Consider the following 16,854-nt stretch of genomic DNA (forward strand, 5'->3'; position numbering starts at 1 on the left):
TGTTTGGGTGGAGGATAGCCAGAACGGGCATGGAAATTGTAGGAGAAATTCAAGTAAAATAAATTGAGGAGATGACATTATTTCTGGATCAAACCATTTATACTAGATAATGCTCCAGTTTTGGCTCACACTCCAGCAGGTAGTGATGAAGAGCCACTCGTATATAAATGTGCTGTAATCACAGGTAAGGGTAATGTAAATGATAGTAGCAAGACAAGTGTAATTTCTAATTCTAGTGAGATGTTGAATGATGGTGTGGGTAGCAATGTTTATCCCATAAAAGGAAAGGAGGAACTTACTATAATAAAATTAAGTGAAGAAACAGAGTGTATTGATGTTGCTCAGGGTGCTCAAAGTGTCAAAATGGATGGTAGATTTTTTAAGGGAACATAAGGAATTCAGGTTTTTTGCTTTGTGGTCTAACACTGGAGACAAGGATCAACTAATTAGCCAAATATTTGAGGACAGTGAAAGTGACAGTGGGTCTGATTCTGACAGTAACTGTAATGATGATAGTGACGAATCCAGTAGTGATGAGGACGAGGTATTTGCATTTATAATTGATAATGATGGCCTTGTTGTAAGTAAAGTAAGAATAAAGGAGGATAATATTAGGCCTAATGAAGAGTTAGAGTTTGAGAGAGGTAATGATGATGAGGACCATGCTATCTGTCATTTGACTGTGTCTGATCATCATTTTGATAAGCAGGATGATAGTTTTTCCAGGAAAAGGATTATTGAGGATTTGTTATATGAAGAAGATCATATGGTAAGTAAAAAGGAAGTGTGGCACCCTGTAATAACAGCAAGGGTACAAGGGATACATGGTAAGTGTTTACTGGACAGTGGTAGTGGCTTGAATGGCATTTCACATGCATTTTTTGAATCTATTAAGAACACAGAGGGTATAGCAGTGATGCATGTTTCTGAAATAAAAATTATTGGTACTACTGGTAAGCTATCAAAGAGTGTGAAACAAGAGGTACTGTTAGCTGTGGAATTGGCAGGACAGCTGTTGAAGTGCAATTTCTTGGTAATTCAAAATCTCAGCATTGATGTAACATTTGGAACTATTTTTTTGTGCAAATGGTGTGTAAATATTGATTTTGCTAGTGGTAAGTTAAAATGCAATGGAAGTAGGTATGATGTACCATTTCTGGAAGGTATGGACAAGTATGTGCAAACTTAATTAGATTTGTAAGGATGGAAATAATAAAGAGATTGAGAATATTGAAGGTATTACAAATAGTCAAAGGGAGGAATTAAAAGGTATTCTCCTGGGCACCTGTAAGGCATTTTCAGACAGGCCAGATTTGCTAAAAGATTTTGAGTGCACATTAAAGTTTAAGGATCATGAACCATTTTTCAAAAAACCTTATATTATTCCATTTTCAAAAAAGGAAGCAGTGCTATTGGAACATCAGTTTGGTCAAGGAATCTAGGCCATATACAGCATTTTTACATGAAGGTAAGTGTTACCAATACTGTGTGGTGCTATCTGGTCTGAACTTGTTTATGTGTGTATTTATAAGAGCTATTGGCAAGGTGCTAGGTGAGATATTAACCAATGAAATAACAGTCTATGTAGATGATATCCCAGTAGCGAGTGCAGAATGGTATAAGCACTGTAAAATTCTGAATGAAGTAGTGAGAACTATGTATAGAGGAGGTATGAAACTAAAATTAAGTAAATCTGAATTTGTAAAGAAGGAAATTTCATTTTTGGGTCAAATGATTAATGAGGAAGGTATATCAGCATCCAGAAAAGCTTGCTGCTATTGCGGATTTCCCACCCCCAAAGAACAAGAAAGATCTTTGTTTGGCTTGTTTCGCTTCTAATGAAAGTTCGTATCAAATGGTTCAAATGGCTCTGAGCACTATGGGACTTAACATCTGTGGTCATCAGTCCCCTAGAACTTAGAACTACTTAAACCTACCGTATTTACTTGAATCTAAGCCGCACTTTTTTTCCGGTTTTTGTAATCCAAAAAACCGCCTGCGGCTTAGAATCGAGTGCAAAGCATGCGGAAGTTCTGAAAAATGTTGATAGGTGCCGCCACAAGTAACTTCTGCCGTCGAATATATGTAGCGCTACACAAGTATGCTTTGTGGGCATAAAGATAAATATTGGCGCCAAAACCTCTGCATCAGTAAATAAATTTAAAAAAAAGTTAGAAGACGAGCTTTTTTTTTCTCCGCCCGAGTTTCGACCACTGCATTTTCGTACATTATCCAACGAAGTAAATACAAATTCCGTATTGTTCATCTTCGAATGTAGCAGAATTTCAATGTACTACGAAAATCCGACTGGCAAGACTGTTAGGGATGTTTGTCAATATGGCCAACTCTACGTTCCGAGTTTTATTCCTACCTGTGAGAAGAGATGGTTAGATGGTTGCTAATAGGAACCTGATGAAATGTGAATCACATGCAGTATTCTCTTCACCATAAGAATAATACGAATATAAACATTTTGCCATGTATTCTTTCGTGTTTGCTGCTATCTCATTTAAATCCTGTCTGCATAATAAACTACGAAACTAGAGTGAGACAACAGCAAACGCGGAAGAATATACGTATCGTGTCATGTTTATATTCGTATTATTCTTATACCTAATAGTGATACAGTCAGAAATGAAGCCCGGCAACTGACTAGATTTTAAATGTAAGATGACTAATTTCTGTGCGGAATTTGATGTACTAAAGAAGCGGCCGCAAAAATTTTCAAACGGAGAAAAATTTTCGCTAAACACTCGTTCAGAACATGTTCCATCATACGCAGTCTATTATTTGGTTCTTGTTGATCATTATCAAAGAACGCAGCAGTGTAAGTAACAACAAATAGCAGTCTCTTGCCAATGTTTCGCTAATGAGGCGATTCCTCTCTCTCTCTCTCTCTCTCTCTCTCTCTCTCTCTCTCTCTCTTTTTTTTTTTTTTTTTTTTTTTTTTTAAAAAAAGCGGCGGTAGCGGGCACAAAAGCATGTCATGCCGCGAGCGGCGACAGGCCGTAAACACGCACTATCAAAATGCGACAAACAATGCATGACACAGTACAGTAACGCATTTTCAGCTTAGAGTGACGTAAACACCTATAACAAAGAAAACGGCACTTATCAGATCAAAGCAAAATAAGCAATCAATTCAAACCAGACGAAGCACGTGAAAAAGGAAGGGTACCCGTATAAATACGGATGGAGCGCCTGACGCATAGCAATGGCTACCTGGTAAAGCTTAACTGCTAAGCTTACGACTCGAACCAAACTACTGTAGCTGTATCGTCTTTCATTCGACCTAAATTGTGTCTCATATTACAATGGACCAACTTTGTTTCGATTTGGAGGTGCGGCCTAAAACTTTTCTCTCCCCTTGAATTTCGAGTCTCCAATTTCAGGTGCGGCTTAGATTCGGGAAATTTTTTTTCCCTTTATTTCGAGTCTCATTTTTCAGGTGCGGCTTAGATTCGAGTGCGGCTTAGATTCGAGTAAATACGGTAACTAACCTAAGGACATCACAATCCCTGACCCCGCCAGGAATCGAACCCGGGAACCCGGGCGTGGGAAGCGAGAACGCTACCGCACGACCACGAGCTGCGGACAAAGCTCGTATCAGATCAGTCATGTAAACGTCATTGTCTTGGTAATTTGTTGAAAAAGAATGTGGTGTGGAATTGAAAAGAGGAGTATGAAGAGGTATGTCAGCGTTTGAAAAAAAGAATTAGTAAATAGTAAGATGTTAGAACATCCAAATTTTTCACTGCCTTTCTGTATGAGTACTGATGCAAGTTTTTGTGGTTTTTGGAGGTAGAAATTTTCCAATTAGACCTATTGAAATGGGGATTGAACACAAAACTTTTGCTTTTGCTAGTAGAACATTACAGCCACATGAAAAGAACTATTACATGTTAGAATTAGAGGCTTTGGCAGTCATTTTTGGATTTCATATGTTTGAGTACTATTTGCTTGGACATAATACCATAGTGTATACAGATCATAAGGCTTTCAGTCACCTTCAGGAGTGCAGGCTGAAACACACCAGGTTAACTAGGTGGGCTTTGTATTTGCAACAATTTGATTTGGAGGTATGGTATGTAAAAGGAAAAGACAATATTGTGGCTGATGCTTTACCAAGGATGCCAGCAGGGAAGAAGGATACTGACAGTAGTGAAAACCATGAAGAACAAGTAAGGTTGTTTTATTTGCAGGGAGTGAATGATGAGAAGCTTATTTGGAGGATTTGCAAGCGTATGAGAAGGGCACAGAATGATGATCCAAAATTTAAGGTTTGTTAAGCAATATTACAATTCAGACAACATGCCAAAGGTGAAACAGTTACTATACTATACTATACATAAAGGCTTGTTGTTTAGGAGGAAAAATTTGGATGGTCAGGACTGGAAGTTATGCTTTCCCAACCAACATGTTGATAATTTATTGACTACTTGCATGAAAGTTATCGACATTATGGGACCAGGAAAATAGTAGCTAAGACACAGGAGACAGTAATATTAAGCAACCTGTGAAGAAGGGTTATGCAGAGACTACAAAAGTGTGATAAATGTCAGAGAGTAAAGACAGTGGGGGTGCCATCAAAAGGTTTAATGCGTTCTGTCCTCCCTAGCAAACCTGTACCTTGTAGCAGTGGACCTTCTAGGAGTGTTGCCTGCATCTATAGGAGGTTGTAAATATATTTTCGTTGTTTTGCCACATTCTTAAAATGTTTAAAACTGTATTCAATTAAGAAGGCAAATACTAGTACTATAATTGAGAAGTTGACATCTAATTACTTTTGTAATGTAGGGGTAACAAAATCACTTTTGTCTGACAATGGTCCACAATTTGTTTCAGACTGGTTTGAACACTGTATGGCAATACACGAAATAAAATACATAAAGATTTCTACCTATTTTCCACGAGGTAACATTAGTGAAAAGGTTGTGAAAGAGATTAATAGACTGTGCAAGACTTATTGTAGCAAGAAACACACTGCTTGGGCTGGTCATATTCGAAGTTTTGAAAACAGAATTAATCAACAGGATATGCTCCATATGAGCTTATGTTCAACGAGACCCAGCAACATCATCAGAGAAGAAGTGGATTTCCCTCAGGCAAGTGAAGTAGCACAGGACGAAAAGGTCAGATTGGCTAAAGAGATGATGAGAAAGAAGGCAGCAGGAAGGAAGAGAAGGCGCGACATAGGAGTGAATCTGACTAATTTCAGAGTAGGTGGCCTTGTCCTTGTCAAAATCAAAGAAAAATCTAGCAAAGTAAATGACAAGATAAAGAAATTTTTGCATGTGTATCATGGTCCTTTCAGAGTGGTACGCACTGCCCATGACAACTCTTATGAATTGGTCTACACAAAGACTAACGGGACTATTGCATTAAAGAATATTATTGACCTGAAACCCTATGTTTCACCAATCAGATGTTCGAGTATTGATCCACAACAGTTTGAAACGTTTCTGAGCTTGGGTAGTACTGATTTTGTTAGGAGAATGGAGTGTGCATTGAACCAGAAATAAGACCAACAAGGAAGTATGGGGATCCAACAATCTGTGTTTAATTCATTATGTGGTGATAATGCTTACCCCAGCTGTTTGTCTCATTTTTCATGTTTCCTGAGGCAGCCAAACTCTTCTCCTATCCTATCTTTAGTTTATAAGTGAATCAGAAACATTCTATCTTCGGCTTTCATGTAATTTTGTACAGTAGGATGCTTTAGTATAGAAATATTTTAGAAAAGGTTTCTGCACTGTATTTATGTATATATTATATTACGTTATGTTAGTGATAAGTAAGGGAGTAAGAGGATGGAAGAAAGTAAATTGGTACCATGATTAAAGAATTTATATCAAACAAAGAGGTAAAGTAAACAGAAAATAAAAGGTGTCAGCATATGTGGAGGAGACGGTGCAGCTTATCTGAAAACATTACCATCTGATGCAATCAGCTCACTGATGTAGCAGCAGAGGGAATATGCAGTAAAAACCATCTTAAATATGAGATCTTAAAATTAATAGTGGTATAATAGAAGTGTTTGTGTTCAGTGCAATCATAATATAGAGATAACTATCTATCTGTGTCATGGTACAGCCTATTATGACATTCAGGAATTCCAACTCTAGACATAGATGCCTGGAGTAATGTGTGGAAAGAATAAGCAAGAGTTGTATGCATATTGCCCTTCAGGCTAGAATGCCAAGCAAATAATAGTTTTTCTACGTAATAATTTTGTCTGATCAGTAAGGAGAGTTAAATTTGCCTTAGCACAAGGATCTGTTACTGTGGAGTGTAATAGTGGGTAGGACATTTCTCATTTCTGGGCACGGCGATACCCACTATCCTTCCCACCCCTCCTACCGTGGTAACTGCTTCACAGCCTGTGCCATATGGATCCTTCCCACCAACACCAGCTTCTCTGAATTGTGCAGGTGGGAACTTTCCCTGCAATACATCCTACGTACCCGTAACCTTCCTGGCCTCAACCTCCGTTAGTCACTGTCCTCACCCATCCAGCCCCCTCCCTGTTCCCATTCCAGCACTACACAGCTGTCATTTCCTGCCACACCCAGTCTTTTAATTTCTTTTATTTTTACTTTTATTTCTCTCCTTTCCGCTACTTACCCCCTCCCCCCCTGCACCTTCTCCTCTACCCTCCGCCTAAACTGCAACACTTCACTGTCCACCACTCCCACCATACTATCCCTCCCCCTCCCCAACCCAGCCTCCTCCTTACCCCCACCCAGTCACCACTCCCTTCATGCACTTGTGCTGCTGCTCGCAGTGTAGTTTCAGCTCTCTGAGACTACAGATGTGTGTGCAAGTTGTGCTTGCATAAGTGTGTGTGTGTGTGTGTGTGTGTGTGTGTGTGTGTGTGTGTGTGTGTGTGTGTCTACTGCTGACAAAGGCCTTAATGGCCAAAAGCTATGATTGTGTGAATCTTTTTATTGTGCCTATCGCGGCTCATCATCTCCACTGTATGGTGAGTGGCAACTTTCCTTCTCTCGTATTGTGCAAATGTACAATACACTTTATGTTAATATTATGTATGGGGATTTTCATACGGCCAGTTCATAAAAGTATAACTTTGAAAAAAACATATGTACTGTAGTTTTGATAAGATTTCTTACATAACTTTTTTGTGTGTAGATTTTTAACCCACTGTCTGAGGCCACTTGTGGTCATTGAATTGCCCAGTTAGCTATTTGCAATATCTGTCTGTTCAATCCAATGAGGGGGTGATGTGACAAAGCAAGAGGGGATATTTTTACTTGCCCTCTTGTTTTGCCATATGCCTCCTTAAATTCGTTTCTTCACTTTTAACTAATTATTGTTAACATACGTGAGTATAGTCTGCATTTTCATAAAAGAGAAACGTTGGACATCAGTTTTAAAGAATATAACAACATATCTAATTTTGTGCTTAGTTTTATGTATGCAATTGATTTTCTAATTTATTTTGACTATTCCTAGTTAGTATCTTTCATTACAGGGCAAAATCAGTATTGTTTTGTAACTTAAATTCTATTATTGACTTATAAACAAATATAAATTATGTACTAATTATAAACATTTGGAGAAACCACTAATAGTATTCTTAAAGTATTTATCTGGCTCTATTCGAAAGCATGTTAGCAAAGCCAGCCCTTAATTAATTCCAAAGTAATTTACAGTTGTGTCAAAAGTATTGTTTGTATAACTATATATGTTAATTTCATCGTTTAAACAAATAATTTGGCCTAAACCTTGTAGTAGAAGAAACTGTGAAAAGGAAATTTTTTTCGATGTATTCATTTAATTTAATGAGTTAAGATTTAATTGTAATTTTTGTAAATTTAACATCAAACTATGTGTAGTGTCAGTACCTATTCTTGTGAGGATGTATAAGGGCCCAATTTTTGGTCATGAGAGAGTCAGACAAGGAACCCATATTGGTCAACAATGCATCCACTTAACTGTGAAATAAGTGTTGCACCAATAGGCCATGTGTTAAAACAATGACAGTGTCTGTTCCATACATACCTTATTATTCTACAAGAACAGTGAACTGTGTTGTTACACTTTTACTGCTCATACATGTTCAACAGTAAACTATTGTAGCAGTACGTGGGTGTTCGCCTGCAGCCTATTAATGAGGTTATTGAAAGTTAAACAATAGAGCACTGGCCACATATAACCATGTAATATTGTGGGGTTGTGAACAGTGAAAGAAAAACAACTGTGAAACGCAAATGTGCACCTGTCAGCTACATCATTTAAAATAGTCAGTGTTCTACTTCCACAGCCCATTTTTCAACCAGTGTAGCAAAGCAGTACATCGACACTGAGGGCAATTAATGAGGAAATAAAGCAGGCGAACTGTCACCTCATTTTCTTTTGACTTTTTGTCCATATGTTGTTTGAAATTAGCTGTTTCTTTGGGGAAACCACTAGTTTCTGCCGCACATTTAGAGTGTCATTGGAGCATATTACTGGGAGGGGGAGGAGGAGGAGGAGGAGGAGGAGGAGGAGGGGGGAGGAGGGGTAGGGAAGGGGGAAGTAACATGTTCTAATGACACTGTCATACTTGTGAACATACTCATGAAGTTTCAGTTTAATGGTCTACTATCTCATTTTCCCCCTACCCTGCACTTAGTGCTCCACCCACAGCAAGCATCTACGAATTGATATAGAGCTGTAGCAAAGTGTATACAGGTGAAACAGGAAGAACTGTTAGGGAACTTATTAAGAAACATAAACATCACATGTGGCTGAAACAAAGTATGAAATCGGCCGTAGCGGAACATCATGAGAACTGTGGCTTTGACATCGATTTCTATAATGTACATGTGCTGGCTAAGGAAACCAACATTTATAGAAGAAAAGTCTGAAAAGTAATTAAAATTTCTAAGAATGCATGTAACTTCAGGCTTGTAGCATCGTAGTTTACCACCATCAAGGAAGCTCTGGCCACGTTGCTTCTAGCCAATGGTATGGACGTACCAATAGCAGCAAGAGGAATTTTAACCAATCACTCTCCTGCAGAATAAGTGTAGAAAAAATCCCTTTTTAACCAATGATGTTGGCCCATCAATGGCACCCACAGGAGTTTTAGCCAATAACCCCCTTCTTTGGCATTAACGTGGAAAAACTTCTCTTACTATCCAATGATAATAGCCCATCAATTGTAGTCCAAAGATTTTTACCCAATAATCCCACTTCTCCAGCACAAGCTCAGGAAAATTATCCTTTATAAGACAGGGCACACTGGTATCTGACAGTGTTCGATCTACAATGGACACCACAATATCCTGAAGAAGATCCCAGCAGAAGGGTAGAAATGTCATTCTTTGAAGAAATATGACTCAGCCTAACAACCCATACAAGTTTAACTTCAGTGACAATGGCCACGAAAGACTGCTGACTTAACTAAATAAAAATCAGTTATACTTAGGCTTGATTTAAATAGCAAGGTCTGTTAAACTGTCCTACAATATTTCCACAGTTAGGTGATCTACAAAAAATTATCAGTTGCGCACCTAAGCTTGTTGTTTCCACAGTGATGGTTTTATCATTGTGTACAATGACAAAACAGAGTGATAGTTCTCTTATTGTTCAATGAAGATAATGAGCATTCCTGTCATTCATCTTGTTTGACTCTAAGTCTGTTTATTGAGTAGCTAGAGGTGCAAGGCAGGTCCAGAGAGTAACTGCTGCCACAAAACCAAACAGCTAGAACTTTCATGGCGACCCTTATCCAGGATCTTAATTTTGCTTCCTTTTGATATCCTGCAGCTAGGGTGGCACAGTGAGACACGTTTTGGGGTGTAAAATGTTGAAACAACCATTTTTGTCCCACTTTGTAGCTTGTGCACTAATCTGCAGCTGCAGCACATGATAGTATGGTCCATGCAAACTATGTGTTATTTATGACTTGTTTCCTGTATATGTACCTTTATTTTGGAGGGAAAATGTACACTGCATGTGAAGATTTATTATGAAAGCTGTGTGCCTGCTGACGACCTGACACTTCTGCTAGGCGCACAAAAAACATCCATGTTAAATTTCCCACAGAAATGAGCTGCCTGTGAAAACTGTAATCACTGTCTAGCTTACATACCATGAAGTAAGGAAACAAATAATTCTCTTAAAACATATTAACGTTTTATACATGTTAAAATGTCCATTTCAGTAGCTGAGTGCTCCACTAGACAGACCCATTTGTGGGGGTCATGGGTTTGATTCCCGGTGCTGCAAAGTATTTTTCCTTGGTGGGAGAAACAAGGTGAACTAAGACTTGTGATTTATTAAGAAGCTATCTGACTGGGAGGCAGTGGCTCCAGGATCAGAACATTGACAACCACTGGGAGTGAGGTGTGCTGATCCCATGCCTCTCCATACCACATCTGATGATGATATTATGTATCATGCAGCATAACTTGCTGTGACAGTGCGAACAAGAGAGAGACAAAGATATTATTTATTACTCTGTGGCGGTCAGCGCTCACATAATTATTCTTAGGATATAGAGCTTTTGTTCTTCTTAAGAGTAATTTTTACTAGAAGAGAGCCATTCTTGTGATGTAAAAATCAACGACATTGCGAGTTTTTGATTCACATTGTACAATATATGTGTATATGGAAGGAAATCAATTAATAGAACAATAAAATATTGTTCATTTCAAGAAGGTACATGTTATTCTACACCCAGTGTATACTTCTATTGTGATTTAATGAGAACAGTTCCGACGGGAGCGTTCAGTTCTAATGAAATAGTTCGATGTTTTCTTCGGAAAAGAAGTCACTTCATGGATCATTCAAATCCACAATAGCACCTGGACATTTCTCAGAACTGAAAGCAATCTGATTGCTATGCAACAGAGCCCCGAAGAATATTTATCCGTACTTTGGTTACCACTTTCAGCTCAACACAGTATCTGCAGCATCTGGAGCGGATTTCTACAACAGCGGAAGCGTGTAATCGTTATCAGTTTCACACATCACCCTGTGTACGCTGTATGTATTTACCCACAACAGTGAACATACAGTTACTCACACACATAGAAACACAATACAAGGTGGTGTGGGAAACATTTCAGTATAAAGGTCCTGTAGAGCTAAACAGTAATTAGCCTAGTAGTAAGAGTAGTAAACAAAAACAATTTTTTTTCCCCCAAAGTAACCTAAAACATCCATGTTAAATTTCCCACAGAAATGAGCTGCCTGTGAAAACTGTAATCACTGTCTAGCTTACATACCATGAAGTAAGGAAACAATTAATTCTCTTAAAACATATTAAGGTTTTACACACATTAAAATGTCCATTTCAGTAGCTGAGTGCTCCACTCGACAGACCCATTTGTGGGGGACATGGGTTTGATTCCCGGTGCTGCAAAGTATTTTTCCTTGGTTGGAGAAACAGGGTGAACTAAGACTTGTGATTTATTAAGAAGCTATCTGACTGGGAGGCAGTGGCTCCAGGATCAGAACACTGACAACCACTGGGAGGTGAGGTGCGCTGATCCCATGCCTCTCCATGCCACATCTGATGATGAGTGACCGAGGATGACACAGTATAGTCAGGTTAGTCTATAAAATAAATTTAAGCTAAATCCCCACTGCACAAGAGGAACATTTCATTCAACATTTTATGTTTTATTGTTTAACATGTCAAAAATTTATTAAATTATGAACTAATAATGCTTGTGTTCAGAAACAAAGAGATATGCTTTTTTATTTTATGGGAAATGCAACTCACCAATCTTGTTTATCTTCTGGGTGCATTGAAATTTGACATGGTATTTCATTAATATTGGTAGGATTTTCTATCTTTTCTACCCATTGAAGTGTGCCCTGCCAACAGGTCTGGTATTCAGACACTGGCTGCCTCTGCTGCTGTTGCTGTGATTGCTGTTGCTGTGATTGCTGTTGCTGTGTTTGCTGTTGCTGTGTTTGCTGTTGCTGTGTTTGCTGTTGCTGCACAGGAACCATCTCCTGTTAACAAACAAGTTACCAATATGATCACTTTGAATTACTGTTAGTTGAACAAAACTTTTGCCATGCAGCAAAATATACCACATTTATTTATTGCTTATTTAGCCTGACCAGATTAGAGCTTTAAGGCCCTCTCTTACATATGATCAGGAACAACACATACAAAACATATTACAAAAACATTCATGGGTACAATGATAAATATCATAATAATAAAAATAATATAATGAAAATAATAGTTGACACTAATAATAATACTAAAAGGTATTCAGAATGGTATCGAGAAGTTTAGCACATCTGAATAAATGTTTAATATTACAGAAGCAGAAAGGGTAAAGGAATAAGAGAAGACTGAAATGATAGCAACTATGGATGTTAAGAAATAAGAGAATTTAAATAAAGAACTCTGTCAATATGAGGGAGAGAAAAGTTAAGACGGGGGAGGGGGGAGGGGAGGGATTGAAGAGAGTGAGCTGCAGAGAGATAGAGATGGCTATTGGCAGAAGGTGGGCCACTAAGTGTCTTTTGAAGTTTGAGAGCAATTTAATTTCGCTGATTCTTTGATTAAGACTGTTCCAAACTCAGGTCCCTGATACAGAAAATGATTTAGACAAAATCATTTAATTGGATAGATAAAAAATCTACTCACCTAGCGGTGCCAGAACACACATATGAAAGACTGTTGTAACTAGCAAGCTTTCGGAGCCAGTGGCTCCTCCTTCAGGCAGAAGGGTTGAAGCAGAAGGCTGAAGGAAAAGAACTTCAGAGGTTTAGGAAAAGAGGCAGATTTCAGGAAAGTCACCCAGACTTACCATATGGGATGAGAAGGAAAAACTCATTGTTGGGGACTGCATCGGATGAGATTTGAAAACCTGATATCGGTGGAAGATAGAGTAATATGCAAGACAGAGACTACTACTAAAGCATTGTGCACGAGTTAATAAGAGTGAAAAGCTAAGTGCATTGTAAGTAACAGAGGTGGGAGGGGAGGCAATGAAAAATAGATGGGAATGAAAATGAAATATGTAGAAAACTAAAACGGAGTGAAGCAAAGAGTAGTTACAGTGTAGAAATGCCGAGATGGAAGAAATTAATGCAACTTAAGGCCAGGTGGGTGTCGAGAACCAAGGACATGTAGTGCTAGTCCCCACCTGCTGAGTTCTGAGAAAATGCTTCAGAGAAGACGACAGAGCAGACATAGTCTGATAGTCTCTGCACTTACCAGCACATAGGGAGGAGTGATGTGATCGAAATAGTGTATGTCATAAATGTATTGCACACAAGCATTCATTGCCAGTTCTAGCTTGCGTGAGCTTTTGTTCAAAAGTCCTTGGGGAATAGCATCACCATAGTCAAGCACAGGGAGTATTAGTGACTCTACAAGCTCCTTTTTAAGCTCAAAAGGAAATACTTCTTTATATTTCTGTGGTGAATGAAGTGACTTTGACACCTTCTTAAAATCTGCTGTTGCATTTTTAGTCCAGTCTAAGAGATGATCCAGAATTAGCCCCAATTTCTCTGCAAAAGAGTAAAAGGTTATTTCTTTGCTGTTTAGGGTTAAGGATGGCAGAGATTCTCTGAACTGCAGGGTAAAAGTCTTTTGTGAGTGACTGAGACATTATGTTTCAAACCTATGCTCTGCACCCACTCAGATAAGACAGGTAAATCAGCAGTTACATGCTCATTGATCTTGCGCTGAGACATAACTGAAGGTCATCAGCATGTAGGTGATATTTTCAGTGGGAGAAAATAGTTGACACATCATAAACACATAATGAGGAAAGTACACTCATGTTCAGAAAAAAAAAACAGAACACATTGAAAGACTACAGGTAGGATGTTTGTACTCACAGGAGATGTATATTAGTACATTCTGCAGAAATGCTTAGCATTTGAACCATGTCAGCCCACGGTTTCAAGGTCAACATTGATACCACGGCACACCACTACCTACAGGTAAATTGTACCTGTGGCACTATAAACCGAAAGTAACGGATCAGTGTGAGTTGATCAGACACGCAGGACACCTCGCACACGTATGCGTGAACCATACCATCAAATCATTGAGTTTGAAAGAGGGTGCATTATTGGCATGAGAGGATGTGATTCACCCATCTGGGAAACTGCTGCTTATATCGGACAAAGTGTTTTGGGAGTGCAACAATTGTGCATGGAGTGCTGTAGAACACAACAATATGCGTCAGGTCACACCACCCAGAGTACCTCCCAAGAAAATCAACACCTATTCTGAATGACATTGCAGGACAGATTTGCGTCCTCCTTGGCTCTGGCACAACTGTGGAACAGAGTAACAGACACGTCAGGTGGAAATTTTATACATCGACCACGGCCTCTCAGCCCGGAAGTTTCAACTGAAGAGTGTAACAGATTGTACACTATCAGTGGTGACAGACCGTTGTCATTTATTAGGGCATGGGTTACGTGTGCATCGTCCACTTCTCCGCCTACCTTTGATGAATGTGCAGAAACATTATAGATGGTAATGGTGTATGAAACAATGTCACTGGGGACAGAAATAGCATCCAACAGTGTTTTCGGATGAATCAGGGACCTGTTTCTTTGAAAATAATGGCTGCATTTTGGTTCACTGCAGACACGGGGAGCACCATTACAGCGACTGCATTTGCGCAAACATACAATGCCAACTCAAGGCCTTATGATGTGGCGTACTACTCAGTACAACCACAGATCACAGTTGGTTTGTGTCCAGGGCACAGTGTCCTACATGAAAGACATCCTGTGACCCATAGCCATACACTTTCTGCACAGCACCCCAGATCCCATTTTTCAGCGAGACAACGCTTGGCCACATGTTGCTGTATGAACACATGCCTTCTTGGTGTCACAGGATGTCAGCCTTTTGCCCTGGCCCACCAGATTACCAGACTTGTTGCCAATCAGAAATTTGTGGGATATGTGAAAAAATTACGGGTGCACCACAGATGAACTTTGGAAACAGGTGAATACAGTATGGATAGCTATACCATGTCAATGCCATCATACATGGAACAAGTTATCAGGACCCACAGTGGACTAAGGCAACAGGGCACATGCTGAACCAAGGTGACTGAAATGCTGATCATTTCTGCAGAACATACATGTCCCTAAAAAAAAAAAAAAAAAAAAAAAAAAAAAAAAAAAAAAAAAAAAAAAAAAAAAACAACAACATGAGTGTAGTTGGCTGGCTCAATACTGATCCTTCTGGGACCTCTGAAACTACATACCTCCACTGTCACCTTTTAATTCCAATCATTACACACTGTTAGAATGTAAGGTATGAATGGAACCAATGTACAGCATCTCTGACTTGTGAGTTTAGCAAGTAGAATATCTAGGTGAACAATGTCCAAAGCTTTGCTGAAATCAAAGAAGCATATAATAGTCACCTGTTGTTTGTCCATAGCTTGTTTCAGCTGGTCAGTCACTTTTGTAAGACTGTTGTTGTGCTGAAATTTTGCAGAAACCCGACTGGTATTCATATAAAATATTATTTGATGCTAAATAAGCTGCTCATGGACTAATATGGCCTGTAGTTGGAAAACTGTTTGACAGATTCCTTCTTACGTATTGGTTTTTTGGTTTTATGAGTCCCTGTTTCTGGGATGTTGAGAAGATGCTAGAGGTCAGAGAACGGTGAAAAACGTCCATTATTTTGGGCAATAGAGGACTGATGAGAAAATTTATCATTTGCACTGTTATCATGCCCTGCAGCTGTTGAACGAATACATACAATGGCATTCCTAGCCGTATTAGGGCTTATCAGGTGCAAAACATTTTTCATTTGGTCAAACTAATGGTACCTTAAAGAAGTCGATAGTTTGCACCCTTTTGTGTTTACCAAGTAAAGATGTCAGCATGGTGAAACAGTCAATTAGATTCTCAACAGGATATAGTAGTTCAGCTGCAGATTTAGTTTAGCCTATTCCTTGACCCCACAGATTTTTTCCGTAGCATGGTGGGTGTGTGAAGATCCTCAGTTAGTGAGAGGACATATCTGAGTTTTGCATTTCTCACAGGTTGACCAACATGGTTGCATAGTAGTTTGTGGGTCAGATGGTTATCAGTGGTCTGGTGGTGTTTGTATGTCCTGCGTGCTGAGTCTCTGACATTCACAAATTGTCTGAGGTGGTCTTAAGCCACGGTGCACGTTTTCTCCTTACTCTTACTGTTTTTTGAGGAGTGTGTTTATCGTCCAAGTTGTTACAGCTCTGTAACACTCAGGTATACTGTACAATTCATGGTGTCCTGATTATATGTTTGAATACTTTATCGCACAGGTTCGATGCAAAACCAGCTGTGACATGACAGACAGAGGCAGCAAGTGAAGTGACAGCTGTCGTAACACCAGCCAAGAAGCAAGTCACGCTGGAGAATGAATAGTGAATGTCCAACTCGCAGACTCCACAACAGGATATAAGATGGAGTGTTGTGTAACCAAAGGCGTGAGTTGGAATCTGACATTTGTGTACCAAACTGGACAGTCTGGGAAGAACAGGTGGAGTTCTGTATACGTGATCTACATTAAAACCCTTGAATAACTTTCGAGTGTTAGTGGATGAGCTTGTGAAAAGGCTGGCAATTGTATCCAACAAGAATCAAGTTATATATGATCCATTAATGGTACCAACATTATGTGCTCACATTCTTATTTGTACAGAAACAAGACACTTCACTACACTTGTCTGTATGAAGAAGACTGGTTGATTTATGGCAAATAAACTAAATACATAATTACACTAATCAATGACAGTTTGACAACTGTTACTACATAGATACAGAAACAAACTACATCAAACAGTACTGTCAGCAGCTACATCTGGCCCAAATATATAGCATTTCATAGCTACAGCAGAGACTAAA

General features: G+C 39.0%; 1 protein-coding gene across 5 annotated transcripts in view; it reads right to left on the reverse strand.

Moving 5' to 3' along the window:
- The window catches only part of LOC126199283 (mediator of RNA polymerase II transcription subunit 25-like), a 371,538-nt gene that overhangs the window by 268,734 nt on the left and 85,950 nt on the right, over positions 1-16,854 (reverse strand). For all 5 annotated transcript variants that reach the window (XM_049936094.1, XM_049936096.1, XM_049936097.1 and 2 more), the window contains one exon: positions 11,738-11,973. In XM_049936094.1, coding sequence (XP_049792051.1) covers positions 11,738-11,970 — 233 coding nt within the window. In that variant the 5' untranslated portion in view covers positions 11,971-11,973. The remainder of the gene's footprint in view (positions 1-11,737; positions 11,974-16,854) is intronic.

This window comes from Schistocerca nitens, chromosome 8, assembly GCF_023898315.1.
Source record: "Schistocerca nitens isolate TAMUIC-IGC-003100 chromosome 8, iqSchNite1.1, whole genome shotgun sequence".
NCBI classification, from domain to species: Eukaryota; Metazoa; Arthropoda; class Insecta; order Orthoptera; family Acrididae; genus Schistocerca; species Schistocerca nitens.